The 22,259-nt window shown below is 47.4% G+C and overlaps 1 protein-coding gene across 2 annotated transcripts; it reads left to right on the top strand.

Moving 5' to 3' along the window:
• Window positions 1–814: 814 nt before the first annotated feature.
• Window positions 815–22,007, top strand: PPTC7 (protein phosphatase targeting COQ7). 2 transcript variants are annotated; one of them, XR_009819918.1, is made up of 7 exons: window positions 815–1,444; window positions 11,023–11,202; window positions 13,850–14,048; window positions 16,219–16,342; window positions 17,960–18,089; window positions 18,929–19,308; window positions 19,566–22,007. XR_009819918.1 is itself a non-coding variant. In XM_062010030.1 (6 exons), the coding sequence occupies exons 1-6, from the start codon at window positions 1,243–1,245 to the stop codon at window positions 18,985–18,987; spliced, it is 894 nt and encodes a 297-aa protein (XP_061866014.1). In that variant the 5' UTR covers window positions 815–1,242; the 3' UTR covers window positions 18,988–22,007. The 2 variants fall into 2 exon arrangements, 1 of the variants encoding a protein (XP_061866014.1); XM_062010030.1 differs by having other exon boundaries at window positions 18,929–22,007.
• The last annotated feature ends 252 nt before the right edge of the window (window positions 22,008–22,259 follow it).

The raw sequence follows: 22,259 nt of genomic DNA, 5'->3' as shown, positions 1-22,259 counted from the left end.
AAAACAAGCTGCCGAAGGTAAAGAACGGGTCTTTTTGAACGTGGTGGGGTTTTTATGCTTCAAGTTTTCTGGGGAGAACCCCAGCTCGCTGCCTTTGCATCATGCCCACCTGCAACTATTACAGTGGGTTTTGTGTGATGACTGCACCCTATGGTGAGGGTTTTGCTGGGCATTTCACGTCCTTTACCCAGAAATGGGTTTAACTCTCAGCACTTCTCGTGAATTTCCACAGAAACCACACAAACATCACGTGGCACAGGGAGCTGGCTCTCTCCCCAACTGCACCCCGCCGGGGGAAAAGAACCCAGCAGCCTGACTTGTCCTGCACTGAGCCATTTCTGTGTGGCGTGACTCACATAACCGTCCTTAATAGCCACAAAGTACAAACGGCCACCGAGTCCCTTCAAGTTATTCGGAGCACGCGAGACACGCGGCCCGATGTGGGTGTGGAGGGCAAGTATCTGGGTTAGGTGCAGCCGCACCGGCCCCGCTGTCCAAAACGTAACTGCCGTAATGACGGGTGAAAAGAAAACACCCCGAACCCTCATCACGCCGGGGCACCGTGTCCTGGGCGGCCGCAGCCGTGGCGGGGCCGTGCGGCTCCGCAGCCCCCCCGCGCCCCGCCGTGCCGCAGCCGCCGCCGCCGCGGGGGTTGCCGGGAGCCGCCCGCTGTTATTGTCCCGCAACATGCAAATGAGGCGCGGCGGAGAGCCAATGAGGGGCGGGCGCCCGCGGCCGCGCATGCGCGCCGGGGAAGGGGGGCGGAGCTGACCTCGGCGCCCGCCCGCTGAGCGCCGGGGCTCCGCGAGCACGCGCGGCCAAGATGGCGGCTGCGGCCGGCGGGGTGCGGGGGCGGCGCAGCGGGCACCGGCGGCTCTGACCGGGACAGCCCCGCACGGAGCGGCGGCAGCGCTCGCGGAGGCCTTCGCGGGTGCAGCGCCGGTCTAGACGGGGAGGAGGCAGGGGCCCCCCTCGGGGGGGGGGCGGGACAAGTGGTGGCGCGGAGGGCGAAGGCGCTGCCGGCAGAGCCCCGGTCGTGAGGGGCCGGCGCGCGGAGCGTGAGGGGCGGCGGGGCTGAGGAAGGGCAGCGGGGCGGCGCGGCGCGGGCCGGCGGAGGCCGAGGCGAGCCGGCCGGCGGGCAGGGCAAGGCTGGCTCCCTGCGGAGGGCTCTCGCAGGTCAGGAGGCGGCTGCGCCGGTGGCTCCCCGCGTTCCTGGCTGTCGGCTGCTGGGCGCCACACGCCATGTTCTCGGTGCTGTCCTATGGCAGGCTGGTGGCCCGGGCAGTCCTGGGCGGCCTCTCGCAGACCGACTCCCGTGACTACAGCTTGGTGACAGCCAGCTGTGGCTTTGGCAAGGATTTCCGCAAGGGCATCCTCAAGAAGGGCATGTGCTACGGAGATGACGCCTGCTTCGTGGCTCGGCACCGGTCGGCAGATGTGCTGGGTGAGTGCTGGCGGGGCCCTTGCTCGCGGCGCGGGGTGGCTGCGGCGCGGGTGTCGCGACCTGCGCTCCCGGAGCGCACATGGCGGAGCGGCTCAGCCCTCGGGCGCAGACAAAGGAGCCGGTTCCGCCTGGAAATGTCAGCCTGAGCTCTCTTTCGGGGTTTCGTTTCAGTTTCGAAGGAAAGCTCGTGGCTTTTTTTACAGCAGCACGACACCCGCCTCGCTCAGCCTGCCTTTGAGATGGGGTAATCGGGGCCCAGCCTTGGCGTTTCACCTGTAGGTGCCTGTAAGGCCTAGTGCCTGGTGCCTCCGAGAGCCAGAGAAACTGCATGTAGTGTGTATCGCTTTCTGCCTTTAACACCTCTCCAGGCTCGCCGTGTATGTACTGCATTTCACCAGAAAAGATCATTGAAACAGACACTTCCTGATTTTAACGTGTGCAGTGTCCTTGTCAAGCGAAAGGCAAAGTGACATTGAGGCTGGTTTCAAATGTCAGACTTCAGTTGCAGTGTTTGTTCTGTCCTGATTGCAGTCTCTGCTTTGGGTTCACGTGTGAAACGAGTCTTAAGGGTTCAGATTTTAGAAGGTGTGATTAATTACAGGTAATCAATGGAATCTTCAGGTTTTGAGCAGCATTGCTTTTGACAGTGCTTGACCTTTCTCCTGTGTAGTCAAGGTTAAATTTGGCTAACAGACACTCTGCCAAAGTCAGCTGTTGAGAAACTGACAGAAGTAAATTTTCACCAAAACTTTGACATTAAAAGGACCCAGAGACTTCCTCTCCCCATGTCCCTGTTGGGGGTGTTTTTGGTGATACCTTTTTAATATGTTTATGGGGATATTTTTGTTTGTTTTTCATTTAAAAGTGTACTGCAATATCATAATGTGACAATGCTTGCTGATTCCTCACTATTTGATGCTGTCATTGTAGCTTAGTTGCCTTTCAGTATAGCTGAGACATTTTCTTTTCAGGAAGCTGTAACTTGGTGCTAGGTAACAGGATTGCTGATTATTCTCAAGGGAGATGTTGCTCTTAAGGGTGATGCTACAGCGTTCAAGGAGATGTGAACAACTGGCCAATTAATTTGAGATACTCTACAGCTTTTCTCTTATGCCTGTTACAGAGAAACTTTTTTTGATTAGAATTAGCTGTTGGACAACTTTAACATGTGACTAAGGTTGGCTGCCTTTAAAGTTCATTCTAGGCCAGCACTGATAAATAACTGAGCAATCAGTGTCTGCCCATAAGAGGAACACAGACTCTTCTTCACTTAGAGATGGAATCTTTGCTTGGGAGGGTTGGTAGATTTAGACCCATTAGATTATGTTTTGGGGGTTTTGGCCATTTTTGGTAATTACCATATGTGGACCTACAGCTTGTTGTGTCTTCCTGCTGGAATTAACAAGACACTTGGGTTTCTCAGTTGGTCTTTGTTAATTTTTTGTGACAACTTGAAAACAAACAGAATTGTAACTCCACTTAGGGATCAAACAGCAAAGAAGGCTTCAGATCAGGATGTCTTAAGTACCAAGAAAAAGAAAATACATAGAAAAGCTGTTGGATTTGTTGGTTTTTCCCCCCCTGTGTAGCTATTTCCATCCTAGTTCTTTATTGCTTTTCTGATATCCATACCAAAAACCTAAGACCACTGTACATCCTGCAGACATCCTCGTGCTCAGGGTGGATTTTGATGCAATCCAAGGTGATGCTTTTTCTTCATCTATAATTCCTCAGCTTACAGGCATAATAACTTTCTCCATGGTTTTGCTGCTGTGATCATCTCTTTGCTCTCCCTTTCTCAACCAGCTCTTCTGCACTGCTCCAAAAAGAGTTTCAGCACCAGTGTTTTCCTGCCTTCAAGACCTTTTACTCTCATCACAAGTCAGAGGTTGTGTACTTACTTTTTAAAGACCCTCACACATTTTGTACTAACTCAACACCTTCCCAACTCTGCATCTCAACAGAACAGAGCTGAACTCCTGCTTTTCCAGCTTCATCTTTGAGCATTGGTTTATTGAAGAGGCTCATGTGGTTTTAGATAACATGATGAACACAGGCATAGTGAGAGTGCTTTTGGGTAGCAGTAAATTTCAAGTGTTTCACTTAGAGTTAGTCCCTCCTAGTAGTCATCAGTGACAAAGCCATACCAGGTAATTGATTGGAAATTCTTCTGTGCCAGTCTTTTCTAGAACAAGTCTTTGGGAGGCAGGTCTGTGTGGGATGGATATGGGTGTGGTGGAACAGTGAAAGAGCTACTCCCAGCAGTTTGGCACTAGTGCTTGGGGATTCATTTTCTTAGCTCAAACAAGAGTTGAGGAGGCAGTGTGTTTATAGCAGATACAAACATGCTAAACACTTCTTTTGTTGTGTGTATATGGTATAGCCTTAAAGGCTGAAGTGTCTTCTAGTCTGTGCTTCATCCTTTCATAGCAAGATCAACAGAAACCTTATAAAGATTCATGTTCTTTTCAGCCCTCCCGTAGTTGCCAAAGGCTTGCTAAGGCCTATTACAGGTGTACTTGAATCCTTGAGAGTTTTGTCTCTTATTTTTTGTCTGGGATATCCCTGTTAAATTTGCCTGTTCTCATTCTGAGCACGGTGAGAAACAAGAACCTGAGAAGCAGGATGTTTCCTTTGGGATCTATCTTGAGGAAAGGAAATGGCTTTACTGCTCAATCTGTAGAGCTTTATGATTCAGACCTGTTTCCTTCTTGCTGTTAGGACAAGGGGCATTGGGTACAAGCTGGAACAGAAGAGGTTAAAAAAAAAACACAAGGGAAAACTTCTTCCCTGTTGAGGTGAGGGAGCACTGGAAAGGGCTGGCCAGATGGGCTGTGGAGGCTCCTTCTCTGGAGACATTTCAACCCAGCTGGATGAGTCCCTGGATGCCCTACTCTAGGTGGTGCTGCTCTGGCAAGGGGGTTGCACTGGATGAACTTTCCAGATCCCTTCCAGCCCTTGGGATTCTGTGAGATTGTACCTTTCTGTATGCTCCCTGCCAATGTCTTGGTTGTCAAGGTCCTCAGAATATTCCAATATCTTCTTCAGACTCAGTAGACATTGTGTTCTACCAGACATTTGAGGACAGAAATACAGTTTTTCAAAGCTGAAACCCCAAACTCTTCAGAAACTTGACCCCTCTGTGTTTTCTTCATTACCATGCCAGTGGGATTTTTAGTGCATGGGGAGCAAAACGTAATCTTTTGTAATTGCACTTCATTAACAAAACCAAACACTGAAGCTTCTTTATAAATGTTGAGATGTCTCATGCTGGTGATTGATTTTTTCCTATTGTTGGGATCTGCCTCTTCTTGCTTGTTCCTGCCTTATCAGGTTCCTGATGTCTTTGCTATTTTTTCTATGGATTTTTCCAAGCTGTTGTGTGACTCATTATTGAAACATTACAGCAACCAATGCGCATCCAGTGAGAGCATCACTTATACAATGTCTCTGCTGGGTAGAAATTTGGGTGTAGCTAGTATGACTTGACTGGTCTTCCAAACTATTTCTCTCCTACAGCAGTAGGAGGAAAAAAAACCTCATCTGGCAGCAGGGTACTGTTTTGTCCACTGCAAAGTGAAAGTTTGGTGACAGTTCTATCTGCTGCAAAGCTTGCTTTTTAAAAACAAGTGATTTTGAGGAGAGGGAGGGGAGTGATGTTGTAAGGAGGCTGTTCTGAACTGAAAGGAGTTGCTCTTTGTTTGAGAATGAAGTTAGTTTGACAGCAGCCTGCATAGGAGGTATGTAAAAACTCTCCTGGAGTATTATCAGTCTTGCTGTCATCAAGAAAAGTGAACTACAAAACATAGAAGGGTTTGGAGCTGAAATGTCAAGGTTGTTCTGGCAGCTCTAGAGGAGGAAGGGATTCTTCCTTCAATGCCTGAGAGTCGTGTAAGGCTATGTTAAGTGGTTTATTTGGTATCATGCCTGTGAAAGAGACCACTCGTCACACTAAAGGAGGCAAGTCATGTGCTTGCTTCAGAGTTGCCTTTCACCTACTCTAGTGGGAGAACTCAGGACATCTTAGAGGGAGTAATTAGTGATTTGAAAACAAAGACTGTGCATCTGTCTTAGTGTGCTATAGATCAGGTGAAGTTTTAATATGGGGGTGTAAGTGCTGCCATTTGTAGAGAAACTACAGATGGAGAAACATCCCCATCAGCAATCATATTCCCTGACCTGCTTGTCAGTACAGCTAAGCCAAATGTCAGCAGAGCTGCTCTGAAGTGGCATTGAATGTTACCTCTTAGAAATGGGGCAGCTCTCTTTCTGAGAATGAAACCAAGATCTGGTTTTTCTTTACCACCGTTTCTGGAAGAGGCGTCGCACACAGCCAGCTCTGATCAGGGTTTGCAGTATTGACACTTGTTGATAGAGGACAGTTTTCCATTAGCTTGAACTAAAAGCAGGTTCTGTCAGAAATGAGAGGAGGAAATAAGCAAAGCTGAACACAATCCAGTAGGTGAGGCTTTAATCATACCCATGTTGCAGGAAACGTTGCAGAAACCTCCCGCCGGTTACCTTGGTTCGTCTGTGCTGCTGTGAGCCTGAGATTGTTCAAGCTGTAGGTCATTTCAGCAGAGCTGCTGTCTCTCTACAGTACCTGGGCCTTTTCATCATTTAAGTGCCAACCACCAGTAGCAGTTCACCTGCAAAATAAGTTCCATGGTTGCTCAACACCTTGAGAAACGAAATAGTTATAACTATGTAGGGAGGTTTGTACAAAGCTTTCAGAAGTAAGTAATAGTTTAACATTTTCCTGTAGCTCCCAAAATCTACAGAGTGACTTCTCAGGCCTAAATAAGATGGATGAGAGGTCTACCTGGTGAAAACAACAGGATAGTGGAGGACAAAAACTGCTGCTTTTTACTTGAAGATGATGTACGACTTAAAGTTTTCAGTGTCTTGTTCTCCTGCAGCTTGTTCTTCAACATCATCCCTCACTTTGTCTTTTGCTTTTTGTTCCTCATTACCACACAGCCAGTTATTCTTCCAGTACCTTTCTGTTTCATGCAAGGGTAGTTTAAGGTCTGCTGTGACTTTTGAAGTGCACAGTGTGAATAAGTAACCTTTCCTTTAGCAACTAGTTACCAGTCACATGCAATCTGCCTTTAGGGATTTGTGTTTAGGTTATTTCTTTGTTGAAACCTCAAGGTGAGGAACAGATACCATTTGGCTATAGCATTGTGGTCCCCCATAGGTGCTGCCAGTGAAGCTGCTTAGGAGAGTTAGTGCTGGCTTTGGGCATGTGACTCACTTTGGATGGACAGCAAATCTAGGTATGTGATTTATCTCATCACTGATAAAACAGGAAATCTTATCAGTTTATCTCCAGCCTGATATATTGACAAATATTAGGTGCAGTATTTCAAACTTGTATGGTAGGCAGATTGCAGCTTGTTGCCATTTTACCCTCTCTCCTGTATTTGATGTGAAATGAATTCAGTCACAAATGCATCGTTTTGATATTCAGTGATCCATTGCCAGTTCAGGTGAGGATCTCAGGTAGTTTAAAGTTCAGTAGGATGTGGGGAGTGTCTTACCAAGTTAATTGAGGTTGCATGCAAAAGGAGTTCCTGCTGGCATCTGGGTGTCTGCCTGCTGCCTCTGCCTGCCATTACTATTTTTAGCTGATGCAAGTATCCCTCTTTCAAGAGGGTTTTGGAATGGTGATGCTTTTGGACTCTGACCATGGGCAGGTTAGTTTGCCAGCTAGCCAGAACTTCCACTTATAACACTATTCCTGTTTAACAGAGTTTGATTGGTGTCCTGGTTTTGTTCTGAACGTTTTAAGCCTGTCAGGTTTATGTTTACTCCGAACTGGGTCTGACTTAAAAGTGTGCGGTGAAAATCACATAGGAGTCGTCTCAGCACTGGCTGGCTGTTCCCTGGGCTTCTGTAGTCAAACTTTGGTGTTGGCAGTCAGAACAGCTTTAGGTTTGCATGTCAGCTGGTGTTTTATCCCAGGTGCTTTTAGCATTTTGAAAAGAATTGTGACAAGTTTCAGTGCCAATATCTTCTCTCGCCCAGTTTCAGTCACTTGTGCTTTGTCTTGAAACTTCCACTGCGAGTGTCTCTCTGTGAGACATCTCGATACACTGAATCTTCAAGAAGTGAGAGTCAGATTTTAGACTGACACATGCAGAGAGTATTTCATCTGGCAGTAGTATTTGTGTATTTTCCAGCAGAAGGCAACGCAGTGGAGTGTTAACTCTCAAAGGTTCTGAAAGGTCTCAGTGATACAGGGAAATACTTGAGAAGCATTTATTCCTTTGAAGTAATTTGCTGTGATCTTTCCAATTGCTTTATTTACAGTGGCTGTTCATCTAGCCACAGGAATCTCACTGTCACGTGCACATCCTGCATAGGCTTGAATGGGGAACAGCCATAGAAATATTCTTTTCATAAAATATTCTGATTTACTGAGTAGCTCAGGGGGGAAAAAAGTCAAAGATTGTGTGTACAGTTCCACTGCAGCAGCTCTCAGCCATGCAGCTCATCTTAAATGTCTGGTGAGATGGTTCAAGTTAAATAGTGAATACTAAAAGACAGTATTTAATGTTTTATGGTGAAACAGAGGAAAACCTGAGTCATCTTTTTGAGCTGCTAAAACAGTTGTTATTGTGAATATTGACATTGGTTTTTTTTGTCTTAGATGAAAACAGAAGTAATGAAAGTGAATAGGGCTTGGCATTGATACTGCCAGTAGCACTACCTTTGCATTTTCCTTTGGTGACAGCAGCTATTGTATGAAAATCAGTCCATTCTGATGAGTAGAGTTTTCAGTTCTTGCTATTTCTGGACTTTAGAATCTCTCATAGACAGAATGTTCCCTGTTTGCTGTATATCAAATACCACCAAGTTTTCCTGAAGTTTATCTGATTTCCATGTCATTGATTTCAGTGGCAGTTTTTCACTCTGTTTTAAAAGTGTCTATTCCTTTCCCATAGAAGTGTTGAGTTTATGTTGAGAGTGTAGAGTATAAAGATACTGGGTTTATTTTAAAACCATGCTGAAGGTCAGACAGGATGGCTAAAGATCTCCAGGAATGTAAAAACCTTGTTTTAAGGCAAAACCAATGGAGGTGGATGTTTCCTAGGTGGCACTGTGGGGCACAGGGCTCCTTGGGTGTGCTTGCCTATGGCCTGCTGTTGAGATCAGTGGCTGCAGTAATTGCTGACTGTGTGCCGAGCAGGAGGAAGCATTTGGCTGCTCTGGTAGTTGTTGATCATCTGTGCTTTGGGAGCCAACAAGGTCATTTAGCTTAAGTTGACTGAGCTGACCTATCATCTTTAAAAGATATAGGGTGTTTCATTTTTAAATAAGGGGGAAAAATTCCAAGCCTTTGCAAAAAACCCCCACTTTGTGAGTTTTGGGCAAGGACAAGAATTAGGTGCCAGCTGTGGTGAGGTAGGGAGCTGTAAGGTGTTGTGGAGGTGTTACAGTGACAGCCAGCTCCGAGTCCACTGATGGATGCCATGGTCCTTTGGCTTAGAAGGAATCACAACTGTCCTGTTGACTCTTAAACAGACAATCTGTTCTCTTAACCAGCACAAAGCTAAGTCAGAGTCTCTGCTTGTGGACTGTCTAGAGGATAATTGTTTTGGAAGGCACTGGCAGAATGTACTTAAAGCTGTTTATAGCCTGTCAAAAGCAGACGGGAAGGCAGACAGACAAAGCCATTTCATGGCTCAAGATAGAGCATGGAGTGTGCTGCTGTGGTGATGGATTCAGATTTCCTGCCTGGAGTAAGAAGTGAGCAAGAAAATCAGATGGCATACTCTTATTTTTGCTTTAAAAATGGAAACTGGTATTGATAGAAGCCTTCTCAAGTGCTGGCTCTGAAGCCCTCTTGTACTCTGTGCTAATGTTGTAGTGTTTCTGTGTAACTATTTCCCAGGAAGACTGATGCAAAAATGTTTTACTGGTTGCTTGAGGGGCCTCTGTAACTTCTGATGAGCTGGGTTTGTAACCACCACAGGAGCCAAAAGCTTCGGTCAGTCCTTGTCAAACATCATCTTTTCATTGCATTAACTATCTGGTAACTTGACGTGAAGAAGCTCAGTTTCTGTTTCAAGTTCTAGATGTAGAACTTTGTCTTAATCTCTTACTCTAGGCTCATCTGCGTGGCAGCAGAAAGCAAAGGGTTACTCCATGTCAACCTGAAGTTGTGGGAGCTATCAAAAGAGGATTAGTCTGTTCTGGGAGAAACCAGAAAAGGCATTTCTGAGAGTTCCAGGCTTGCCTTTGCACGAGCTTCTTCCCTGGGTCTTCTCTGAGGAGGTGAACAGAAGGCTCTGCCTTCCTCTAGCGTTCTCCTCAGCAAGCGAAGGGACAAAGCAGGTGTCTAAAAGGTTGTGCACTATTTTTGGGAGAAATCTGATTAATGTTGATAGGCTGTTGAGAATCTGGCTATAGCCCTCTGTCAGATTATAGTTCATGCCAAGGTCACCTCTAAAGCTTCCTCTGGGTTTCAGATGGTGTCAGACGTGAAGGGTGTTTGGAGATGAGCAAAACTTAGTTTTACCTTCTTGGGCAAATTTTCCTGCCTTTGCTAAGTGGCATTTTGTTTTTGAGGAGCCTGTTGTCCTTCAGCACAGTCTGAGCTCTGGAATGGGCTCTTTGTGCTTTTATCATGAACATATTCATTTAGCTTTATGCTGTTATGGAAACCTGTGCTTGAAGCGTGCTGGGGATCAAACAGACCTTGGGGAAAACTTCCAAATGGAAACATCTTTCTCTCATAAATAATACCTTCAGCCTGTATTTTACTTTTGACATTAAAACCAGTTGAGGAAGTTGAAAATACATCAGGCAAATGACCAGCAGAACATCATACCTGCTGCTTATCTCCCTCTGCCCCACCCCTCTTTGTGCATCTTTGCTATTTGCCTCTGCAGTTGCTCAGAAGCTTCCCAAGCTTGGGGAGATTCGGTTTAATTTCCTGATATGGAGGTTGTTTGCAACAACTGAATGGAAGTTGACTTGGGTCATAGTCAGTTTTCATTCTCTTGCTTGGCTGAAGCTGGAAGCAGAAGACTCTGCATGGAAGGGGAAGGTCCCAGCATTGTGCTGGTTTCATCTCTTTTTGAATACACTGGAAATGCAGTTTCTACACAAATTGGTATTACCAATGAAGGCATTATCCTTCAGTGAGCAGAGAGCTTGAGAAGAAGCTTTGGGTTGCTGGGGAAGAGTTTCTTTATCGTTTCTATAGTGCTTAAAGTCTTAACAACCTTCACATTTGTAACTGACAAAACCCCCACCTCGTCTCCCCACATCCACCATTGCTTGTTCTCTAACCAAGTCAGCCCCCTCACGGAGTTCTCAGCATTAGACTTTTACCTTCTCTTCAGTAATTTGGATTACACTGAGGGGTTTGTCCAGGAGCCGATGTCAGAAGTTATCTTACAAATGCTTAGAAACAGGTTTTTTCCTCCACCAAAAATGTTCTTCCTGTGGGTGCTTTGTCCTGTTTTTTAGTTACTGAATATCCTAAGTGATGTCAAAAGCTAACCCCCCTTTTCCTGGAAACCATTTGTGTTCATGTAACTCTCATTTTCTTTGTTTTCTTCTAGGGGTAGCAGATGGTGTAGGTGGCTGGAGAGACTATGGGGTCGACCCTTCTCAGTTCTCAGGGACTCTAATGCGAACATGTGAACGTTTAGTAAAGGAAGGACGGTTTGTACCAAGTAATCCTGTTGGGATCCTCACTGCAGGTTATTGTGAGCTGCTGCAGAACAAAGTTCCTTTGCTTGGTAAGAGCAAAAAGAGATGAACCGTGTCTGTGTTGTGTGTTATCTAGACATAAACTTAGTGAAGGTTGCTTAAGTCTGTTGTCAGCTTCCACAGCAAATGTGCAGGCAATTACCTTAATTAACCAAAAATGCAGTTGTCTTCTCTTGTGTGTTGTAAACTGTCTTGGATAATGCAGGGAATGTTTGTGTGCATCTATGCATTAAAACCAAAAGGCAAACAGCCCTTGTGTGTGAAGGGTGGGGGTTCACTGCTGCCTGCCCAGTGTGCAGAATGAGTTCTGCTCTGGCACGTGCACTCCTTTCCCTGGTACATGTGTATAAATAACTGATCTCTGTTGAGAAGTCTTAATGCTTGGTTGTGGCTTTTTTGCTTAAGCTATAAGAGCAAAACTATTTTCTGATGATAACTGGTTGCAGTTCTGCTCATTCCTTCCCTTGCTGCTCTTGTTGCCTTTTATGTCCAACAATCTTTAAACCTAATTGGTTGACTCGAACAGTTTGTGTCATACAACCACTGGTACTGTATATTATTTTTATAGAGCTTGGGTGGGGGGAAAGTTTCATTATGGATTGTTTTGAAAGCAAACTAAAATAGATGCTTTGTGGATTCTGTGTCAAAAGCTGATTTTAGCCAGGGCATCCAGCTGCCTTGGGAAACAGTGAGCAGAGAGAGAGGCAACAGTTGGCCTCAGCTAACAACCTTGAAAACAGAATAGTTTTCTAAAGGGCATGTAGCCTCTTATGCACCAAGAAAGTGTTACCCTGCATGATATGCATGCTTCTCACCTGACCTTAAACTTCTGTGCCAGAAGAGTGCTGTGGAAGCTATATTTAACTTGTCTGCTGAGCTGTGGAACAGATGTTCTCGCATTATATGCCTAAAGAATAGGTTTGAACCTCAGAAGTGACCTTAAGTGTCACTGAAATAGCAGTGGTCAGTAATGGCATGAGGATTTTATGTGTGTTTTATAGTGCTTGTTTGTGCAAAGCAGATGTAGCTGGCTGTGATCCCCAAAGTGTGCTGCTGGTGAGAGCTCTCCCAACTGCTGTGTACATGGAGGCAGCCCTGCTTGGCTTGACCTTTCCAATTCTGAAGAGCAACATATGCTGAGTCACAAGATCTGCATTCCACACATGGCCTCCTAGTTACACTCTGCTAATAGAGTTAGAATTTGAAACTAATGATCCTTAGTGTTTCTCCTTTAACCAAGAACAGTATTTTTAGAAGTAGAAATAAAACCCTGGAATTACCACAGCAGGGAGCATTTAGAGTTTATTTAAAACACAGTGAAGGGAGAGGACTTCATTAAGGAGGATTCATTAGGCAATAACTCTTCCTTGCTCCTGTGCTTTAAGCCTTCATTCTTAGTTCATCAGAACTGAATTTGACACGTATTTTAAAGCAAAACTGAAACAGGAAGGAACTGGGCCAGTTGTTTAAACCCTGTTCTGACATTGCAGAACCACCTTGGACACTGTCACACAGAAAATCTGAGTTTTCCCTGAGATGCTGCTTTGACTTATCATTCCTTAGGAGTGTAGAGGGTTCTCTGTATTCACTAGAGAACTAAATAGGTGTGAGGGCATTGCAGGGAACTCCCTGTGTGAGAGGGGAAACATCTGGAACAGGTGATGCTGTAATAAATGATCCCTAGAGCCAGTTTGGCTTCTGCACGAGGAAGCCTGAGTATGAGTTCAGTTAATGTGGTCTGTCTTAACACCTAGCTGTGCTTGGAAACTTCTGCTGGGGGAACACTAGGATGGAAGATGAAGGCTCTTCCCCAGACAGTGATCTTAGGTTAGAAGCAGAAAAGCAGAAATGCTGTAGGTGTATTTCACCCTCCTTGGGAAGGGAAGTTTTGGAGCATGTGCTGTCCCATTTGCTGGAGTTGTGACTGCTGGTTGCTCTGAAGGTCAGAGCCTGCAGATGGGTATCTGTGCAATAAGCAGAGTTGGTGGCTGCTTCCCAGTGAATCAATCAAGAATTCCTCAGTGCCATCAAGCATGGCTGGGATGGTTCTGAGCACCGTTGACAAGTAGAGGAGATTCTGTTCTGTCTTACTTTAATCTGGAGCAGTATTTGTGTCTGAAACATGTTTTCCTTAGACTGGTGAAGTTGGCATCCTGAGGATGTGACAGGATTATTATTCTTTTAAACACAAGAGACCTCTACAGAAGAAAAAGCATTTTAGTGCTCTGACAGGGGTAGTGCAATAATACTCAGCACTTAGTTGCAAGCAGGTCTTTACTCGAGGTGTTTTATTTACAACTGCTGGGTGGAAGTGTGTGGAGAGCACCCAGCATTGACATCTGTGAGTCCAGTCCTGTGGCAGAATGTGCTGACATGTGTTGGGATGGGAAACTGTAAATAAAAGTGGCAAGAAAACAGGCATTTGTCAGCATATCATGTGTTTACCAAAACCCAAGCAGCAAAGGTAAGCTCAAATCAGAGATCGTGGTTTGTGCTGCAGGGGTTTGTGCCATTTTGCTGCCTTTAGCACACGTTGCTTTGGGCTTTATTGAGTGCTTCCAGTTCTCCTGGGTTTTAAAGCTTTGATAAGTATTTGAGTCATTGGCCTAGGAATGAAATGAGTGAAAGAAGCAGCAGTTTGTGTGAGGCCAACTGCAGTCACTGTTGTGTTTGCAGGGAGCAGTACAGCCTGTATAGTGGTTCTGGACAGAACAAGTCACCGTTTACACACAGCCAACTTGGGAGATTCTGGATTCCTGGTAGTCAGAGGAGGAGAAGTAGTACATCGGTCTGACGAGCAGCAGCATTACTTCAACACTCCCTTCCAACTGTCCATAGCTCCACCAGAAGCAGAAGGAGTTGTCTTAAGTGACAGGTAAGATGAGAGAAGGTGTTAAATGGTTCATCTGTGTATGGGATGGGCTCCCCAAAGGCTGCAGCTGTGCTCCCTGTGCAGTGCAGCCTGGGCTTTAAGCATGTATCCAACCCAAAGGTATCAACCTGTGCCCTGTGATGGCAACACTCCTCACCTGGTGCTTAAACTTCACAGGCTGTTGCACAGTCTGAACCTATCAGGCTAATGATTATTCACTCATGGTGGCCTGTTCCTGCAGTCTGTGGTGTGCACTGGGCACATTCTGATCCATGGAAAACCCTTGCTCCTTGGAGCTGCTGTAGTGAGGCTGCAGCTGGCCTGTGTGCTGGCCATCCTCCACGAGTGGTCTGTCTTCCCAATCCCAGTCTGTGCTCTCTTGGGACCAGTTTGGAGTACTCTAATTTAGATAATCTTGGCAGGGAGGTAGCAAGTACTTGAAGAATAAAGCCCAGAGACATGTGACTGTAACTCGTGTTTCCAAGTAGCTGTGTTTCCTGCAGCATATTGTATCTGACCAAAACCAGCAGAAAAAACCCTCAGCCACTCTGTTTGGCTGAACACCCAGCTGGGAAATGAGAGGGTTGGGAAAGGACAATCTGTTCACAGAAAGGACTTGTTTCAAAGGCAGACTTGTGCTTGTGTCTTCCCCTGTGAATGTCAGGCTGATCTGTCTTCTGGCTCTGGGAAGCCTCACCAATAATGTAAAATCTAAAGGAAACAACCCCAAATCTGCTTTCAAAGATGTGTTAAAATACAGCTCAGAGAGTGACTATAAACCCCCTGAAGTGACATCCCTCTTCTGAATCCAGGAAGATGATCAAGGGATCTCAGGAGAGTGACTGTGCTATGCAGGGAATGCAATAGGCATCTGAAGTGTTTGATGCAAGGTTTGGACTCGATGATCTTAAGGGTCTTTTCCAACCTAAATGATTCCATGAAATAGCAGTAAGGTTTATCACTTGAGTGCCAAAAATAGCTCATTTTGAAGATGTTGGTTAAGTTGTTGGAACTCCTGACTCTTCTTGCATGTGGTTTGGTTTCTTCATCATAAGACTGCAGAGGGGGTAAGCTGGGGTAGCACTCTGAAATGACAACCCTTAAACAACCCAACCTCTTGATCAGACTGAAATGAAACGATTGCTTGAAATTCCACAGCTATAAACATGTTACTGTTTTGGAGGCTGTGTCATCCATGGGAAGACAAACCCCCAGAAAGCACAGAGGTGATTGGTAATGTCCAGTGGAAGTCGGGAAAGCAAAGTCATCTGAGTCATCACACAATAAGGAAAGCTCCCACACTTCAGTCCTGAATCATGATTATAGCTTTCTGGCTAGTCTCTGCACTGCACTTGACATTAATTAGTACTCATGCCTGTTGTCTAAATGCTACTCCAGTAATTTGTTCTCCCAGTTAAATGTTAAACTTGGCTATATATGGGAAAAGGCAGGTGGTCCTGAATCTCTTCACCCCCCTGGAGCTACAGGAGCAAATCAGCTGTTGTGCTTTTTGGCACAGCCAAGTGGCACAGGGGGCAGCAGCTTAAAAAAAGGGACAAAGATCCCTGGAGAACAATTGAAAACAAAGGGCTGGCTGTGTGCTGCTCCTGAGAATGGGATTTTGCAGCAATATTCATGGCCAAAGTGGATCTTTCCTCCCCTTGGTATCGTGTAATGGGTCACAGAAGTGAACCAGCCACTATGGTCTCCTGGTAGCAATTTCCAGAGGTGTTTCATATTCCATTGCATTTGAAAGTGCTTCAATTCCTGCAGGGTTTTGGCTGTTCCTGTTCTGAGTTGTCCTTGCAAGCACAGCTCTTAGGTTTGTAAGATGAGGGAGAAGGAAGCCCTGAGCTACTGCTCTACTTAATGATTCCCATGGAGAGACACTTGCCAGGCAGATTAGCGTGCAGGATCATTCCTCTGGGAGTTTTACATGCCAATCCTTGGTGTGAGCCTGGAACTTCACCTGTTTGCCATCACAGCCCTTTGTTGTAGCTTTCCTGACAAGCCACCTGGCTGCAGAAGCTCCACAGTTAGCGACTGTTTCTTCCTTTTGAAGCAAAACACGTGTCGGTAGTGAGTTACAAAAGCTGCCTGTGTGGTTTGACAGGATTTGGTGTCTCAGTGAAAGCTGGAGCCCTTTTCTTTAACGTCCCTGTCATCTTCACAGCCCTGATGCTGCTGATAGTACTTCCTTTGATGTCCAACTTGGAGACATTATTTTGACTGCAACAGATGGGCTCTTTGACAACATGCCTGACTACATGATCCTGCAGGAGTTGAAAAAGCTGAAGGTAACTGTCTGGATCCTGAACATCTCACATCTTTCACACTGCTTATCCCTCATACTGCTGCTGCCTTTTATGCAAGTAACGATTGTGGTTTATATATAAAAGACCCACCACCAAGTGCCTGTTCACAGGTGAGCAGTGGAAAGAGACATTGAGCCCAATGCTCTGACCCCTTGGGTCTGCACCCAGCCTGAGGCCAGAAGCAGCAGCTTGGGCATAAATGTCCTGAGTGGCAGCTGGAACTGTGTCCCTGAGCCGGGGGAGATGCTCACAGCAGGCAGTGCCCTGGGCCAGCTGCTCACAAGCTGTATTTCATCAGTACCTGCAGGCTGTAGATCATCTACATGAGAATATAACATTCTCTCCTGGGTTACTAGAGGGGGTGATGTGTGTGTGTGCTTAATGTTGTGAAGCTTGTCTGAAGCTGCCTGAACTGTGGGGTGCCTCTGCTGGAAAATCTGCCCTGTTCTGTAAAACAGCCCCCAAATTCCTGGCAGCTCTTCCAGGTGAGTGACCACAAATGTTGGTTGTTAAAAGTGCTTTCAGATGTTCTAATTGGGATGAGAACACTTAGCTGGAGGCTGGTTGCTTACAGAGGAGATCTCAGTATGTATAACCTCCCTGAGGAAATGGTTTTGCTCTGAAATGCAAATAAGGTGAACATGTGGAATTACAGGGTGCTGGGAAACAAATTTGGCCTCTTCCCATCCTGCAGCTACAGGTGCTGTCAGACAGAGGGCAGGTCCACGGGGCCTCTGCCCACCGGGCAGCCTCCTTGTCCCCCTGCAGTCCCCAGTGGCTCGCTGCCCTCCCCTGGGTGCAGCAGGAAGGGCTGAAGCTGAGCAGTGGAAGGTGTGAGCAGGGCTCGGCCCTGGAGGTGGAATTCCCGAGAGGGAGAAGGTTGAGCTCCACCTTTTGGTGTGTTTGAGAAAAGCACCGGGAGGTTCAGCCAGAAGTTAATCACAGAAACACCCACCAGTTCCCCAAACTGTGGGGCACCCTTGAAGGGACAAAGCATTTTACAACAGTTCCAAACAGAAAGAGAAGAGCAGTGGCTGGCGTGTCACGCTGGCTTGAGCATGAAAAGCCTTGGAGTAAAGGAGCAGAGCTGTTGAAACAAAAACTGTGGCCCTTCAAATGCAGTCTGAGGAAAGTCTGTGTGCTCAGTACATTTTTGTCTCATCTAGTTTTTCGAGTGCCCCTTCTCCCTGAGGGCACCCTTGTGACTGAGGTGAGAGAAGCAGGATTTGCTGTTCAAGGGAAAGTGGAATGAGCTGAGGGAGGGAAGGGTGCTTCTTTCCCTGGGAGCTCTGAGTAGAGCCACTGCTCTGCTGGGGAGGCTCTTCAGTCTCTTCTTGGTGTTAGTCTTTTCAGTTTCTGAGTTCTCTAAATTCTCCCAAACCAAGTCTTGCAGCTGCTGGGAGGGAGCAGAGGCCTGGAGGGAAGCTTTGCAGTTCCAACCCAAATCTGTAAAGCCTAGGAGATGGCGAGGGCTCCGTTTGGGACGGAGGGTGATAACCAACTGGTGCCCTGCTCTGGGAGAGGGAGCTCTGGCAGGGATCTTTGACACCAGCAGGAGACTTTCTTGTAAGAATCAACTCTTTTCCCTCATCACTTTAGAACTCCAACTACGAGAGCATACAGCAGACTGCCCGGAGCATCGCGGAGCAAGCTCACGAGCTGGCCTATGACCCCACCTACATGTCACCCTTTGCACAGTTTGCATGTGACAACGGGCTGAACGTGAGAGGTAAGGCTGGTACTTTCTTCCCACTCCTGCTACCTTTGAGAAACCTGAAGCAAAGTGAAGTTCTGTTGTTCCAAAGTCTGATGAGAAGCCAGAGTGGCTGGCAGCAGAGGGCCAGGCTCCAGGAAGACACCAAGACCTGCTGGAGTCCAGAGTCCTGTCAGACACCTTTCTGTTAAGTAATTGTGCTCATCAAGGTGTGCTCAGTGCCTCTGTGTCAAAAGGGACAGGGTTTGCTGCAAGGCCTTCAAGTGCCTTTCCTAAGGGCAGAGGCAAAAGCCGTGGAGCCTGGGCTCTGATGTGCAAAGCTCAGGCATCCAGTGGTGAAGCTGCAGGGGCTGGGTAACGGGAACTCTGGGCTGTCCCTCTGGCACTGGAGTGTGTGGCTTTGGCTGTCGAGGGCTGAGAAGTGACCACTGTGAAGTTCAGTGGCTTCTGTAAGCTCTGCAGTCCAGATGCCCCAGAGGGGCTGGATTTACAGTAGGGAGTCCTGAGGAGCCCCTGACTTTCTTGCAGCCCGTGGATAACGAAGCTCTCCTGGGGGTTGTTCATTAAAGAACCGGTGTGGTAGACAGCAGGCTCCGTGCTCTGCCAGCAGCACTCAAGCTTCTGGGCTCCTTTTAGCACTTTGGGCTCGCTGTTGCTCAAAAGGGGAGGTTTTCTGCTGGGTTCAATGTCACAGCCACCCTCAGCAGCATTTTGGAAGGGCAGTGGAGAGAGCACAGCTCCATGTCTGCACAAAACAGGGTCTGGGTGTTTAAACTATCCAGGGGGGAAGGTCACAGGGGAGGTGATGATGTGCCGTGGCTGGATGAAGTAGTTTTGGTTTTCTTCTGTCCCAGGGGGCAAACCAGATGACATCACCGTCCTGCTTTCGATTGTAGCCGAGTACACAGACTGAGCTGCCGGGGCTCAGATCCCACGGTCTCCTCCTCCCCGGCCACTTTCCTGCTGGCGGGATCCCTCCCTTCCTCCGCAGCCCGTGTCGGCGGCCGGCTCTCGAGCTCATTGCCTGGCTTGAGACCCAACTGAAGCCCTCCTTAGTGCACTGGTCCTCATGTGCCAGCGAGATGCAGAGGAGCTCAAGGCTTGCAGCATGTCTTTCAGAGCTTCGTCGTCGTCGTCCTTCGAAGGGGGAGGGTCGGTCCCGCGCCGTCACCGCGTTTGAAACGTGACTTTGGAAGGAGCAGCGTTGGTTTAATCGCCTTCCACACTAGATTCCGTAGGTAAAACCTGTCTGAGAGGGTGCAGTGCTCTATTCACTAGTACTGCTGCTCATCACAGGGCGTGAGCATAGTCCTGTGCCAGTGGTAGCTGAGGTTTCGTGTGCCTGGGCTCTGGTTGCCGGGAGGTTCCTCCCTGCCGTGCACATCCCGCTCTCGCCACGCGCCGTGTCGCCCCTGAGCCCCTCCAGGACGGGATTTCAACACCCTCCCTCCTTCAACTTATATTGGATGCAAATGTGTTTTGTGATTTCAGGTGCTTAACTGTGATCTTGAGAGTTCAGCAGATCATCCATCCCCAGCGGGCCGGTAGCTGGGTGTTTTGCCTGTGGATAATGATGATTATTTTGTTCTAAAACAAAACAAAACCCCACTGAGATGGGAACTTTCAGAGAGCAGAGCTGGCCCCAGCCGAGCTCCTGGCACCCCTTTAACCCTCTCACCAGCGCAGGGTGAGAACGCTACAGCAGGGGTGCGGGAAGGGAGGTTACACAAAGAGCAGATCAACACCCAAAGCAGCAGAATTAGTGTTAGGAATGGCCATTGTGGCTTGCCCACAGCATCCTCCCCTTGCTCACACAAGCACCTCGTGGAAACTACGAACGAATGATCAGCCAAACCCTGTCCATTTCAGCACCTGGAGCGCAGGGGCGTGCGAAGGAACCTGCCCCATGTTTACAGCTCCCCGACAGCCACTTTGCAATACGACATTTCCCTGCCCGTGGCAGCAGCCGCCGCCTGTGCCCCCGCTGCAGCTTTCCCTTTGCCTCGGGAGGTTCGTGCCCAGAGCTCACAGCTGTAAAGATACAGATAGATCTATATATATATATTTTTGGTCAGTTTTTCATTAACTTTTTTGCTGGTAGAAAAGGACGTAGAAATAAATTAAAGCCATGTTTTTATATATAAAAAGTCGGGTAATGTTGCTGTTTAGGTGAGTGCAGTTAAACTTGGTCAGTAAGGAATCTTTCCTGCTCTCAAAGGAGATTTTTACTACCTGGTTTATTGTATTAAAACTGTTTGAGTTTGAGGTTACCTCAACCTGTTTAAAAGACATTTTCTGTGGACTCGTACTGTATATTTACATAACTTTGTGGAGCTTTTATTTAAGGTCATTTAACATGTACCATGTACATGTCACTGATGGTGTTTCGATGCATCATGCTTGTAACAGGCATTTCATTTATAATACGTGATTCATTTGGAAGCTCTTCGGTGATTTCTCTGCTGTTCCTCGATCGGCGTCGTGTTCGCTCTCGACTTCAAATCACCTTGTAATTACCTGTCAAAATGCCTTAACTTACCCTAACTTGACCAAAATACTATTTTGGTGAGGGTATGGGGAGGGTTACATGAAGGGAGAAGCATCAGTGAGTCCTGAGTGGGTGACTGTGCACGAGTGGTCGTCGTTTCAGGCTGAACCAGCCGCGTCTGCTCTCTGTCAGAGGAATGTATCCGCGCCACGGCGCCTGGGGGGGGACGTTTCCCTCTCAAATCTTGGGTGTCTTGACATTTTCTTCTCCAGTATTTACACTCAATGCTTCTTGATTAGAGCAGGTTTGATCAATTCTTCTTTCCCTTGAACTTTAACTTACCTTCAGGCCAGCCCTCGTTATCCCCCCCTGCCCCCAGCCCTCGTTATCCCCCCGGCACTGACGTGGCCCCAGACCACATCAGGCTGATTATGATCCTCTTCCCTAGTAAAGAACAAATTTGGATTTAGATTCCCAACTCTGAGTTTATCCCTCACCAGACACACCAAAGACCAGTGAAGCTTATAGCTTTTCCATCTGTTTATAAAGCAATACTGTATTATAAAGAGTTGATATTTTTATCACACTGCTTGATTGTTTTTGGTTTGTTGGGTTTGATTTGTTGGGTTTTTTTTTAAGATGTGCACTCTGAACATATCAAACCTAATTTCTTCCTGTGAACTGAAGCTGTCTGCGCACAACTGAGCTGGGGGAAAGGAAAGGACAGGGCCGGGCTCTCCAAACCGTGTTCGATGAGGCACGAAGCAGGCAGGTTATTGCAGCTGTTCCCGAGAGGAAGGTGCTGGAGAGGTGTCCCCTGAGGTGGAGGGGAGTGAGGGAGGAGCCCAGGCTGCCTCTGGGTTGGGAGCTGAAGGGAGAGGAAGGGACGTAGGGGCAGGGGCTGGGTTCCTGCGGCAGCGCTGAGGGGTGTTTGGGTACAGGGGGCCGGGAGGTGGCAGAGCCCTGTGGTTCCTCGCTACTCGGGCGGCTGTCTTTGGGGAACCTGCCCCATGCAGCTTCCCTTTGTGTTCAGGAGGGAGGTTTGGCTGAAAAAGCACCCCAAAACCAAACCCTGCTGTTGGGACCAGGCAGTTGTGAGTGAAGGAGAAGGGAGAGGTGAGGGTCTGGCAGAGGTGGGGAAGGATTTGGCGAGGGAATCTCCTTCTCTTGGTCAGGGAGATGGTTTCTCTGGGGAGAAAGCCAGCCCATGTGTGGAGGAAGTGTCTGTGTGATGTGAGTCCTTACAAAGGCAAACACACTGGTCAGAGTCTGTCCCTAACGAGGAGGCTGTGTTGTTGTTGTTGTTGTTCAAGTGAGACTATCATCTATGCTTACCCGAGAGGCACCTACGTGAGTTTCATGTCTGAGGTATAACTTATGCAGGAATAGTTCTGTACATAAAGGAGTTGTACAAATATTTAATAAATATAGTATTTATACTAAAACCTGGGCTTGGGGTTTGTTCGAGTTGGTTGCAAAACCGCTGTTGGTCACTGCAGGGATGACACAGCCACCCTCCCTGGGGCACTGGGTTCTCAGTCCACCCCTGAGGGACACAGTGAACCTGCCCCTTGGGGTCTGGCAGATGGAACCAAAGGTTGGAGATTTCCCAGGGGGACTGGCAATCCCACCCTGTCCCTGACCCAGTGGAGGAGGGAGGGAGGGAGGGGAAATAATGCAAGCCTGGAACAGAAAAG

The sequence above is a fragment of the Colius striatus genome, chromosome 17 (assembly GCF_028858725.1).
Source record: "Colius striatus isolate bColStr4 chromosome 17, bColStr4.1.hap1, whole genome shotgun sequence".
Taxonomy (NCBI): Eukaryota; Metazoa; Chordata; class Aves; order Coliiformes; family Coliidae; genus Colius; species Colius striatus.
The sequence above is the reverse complement of the archived record's forward strand: the minus strand, read 5'-3'. Positions and strand labels throughout refer to the sequence as shown.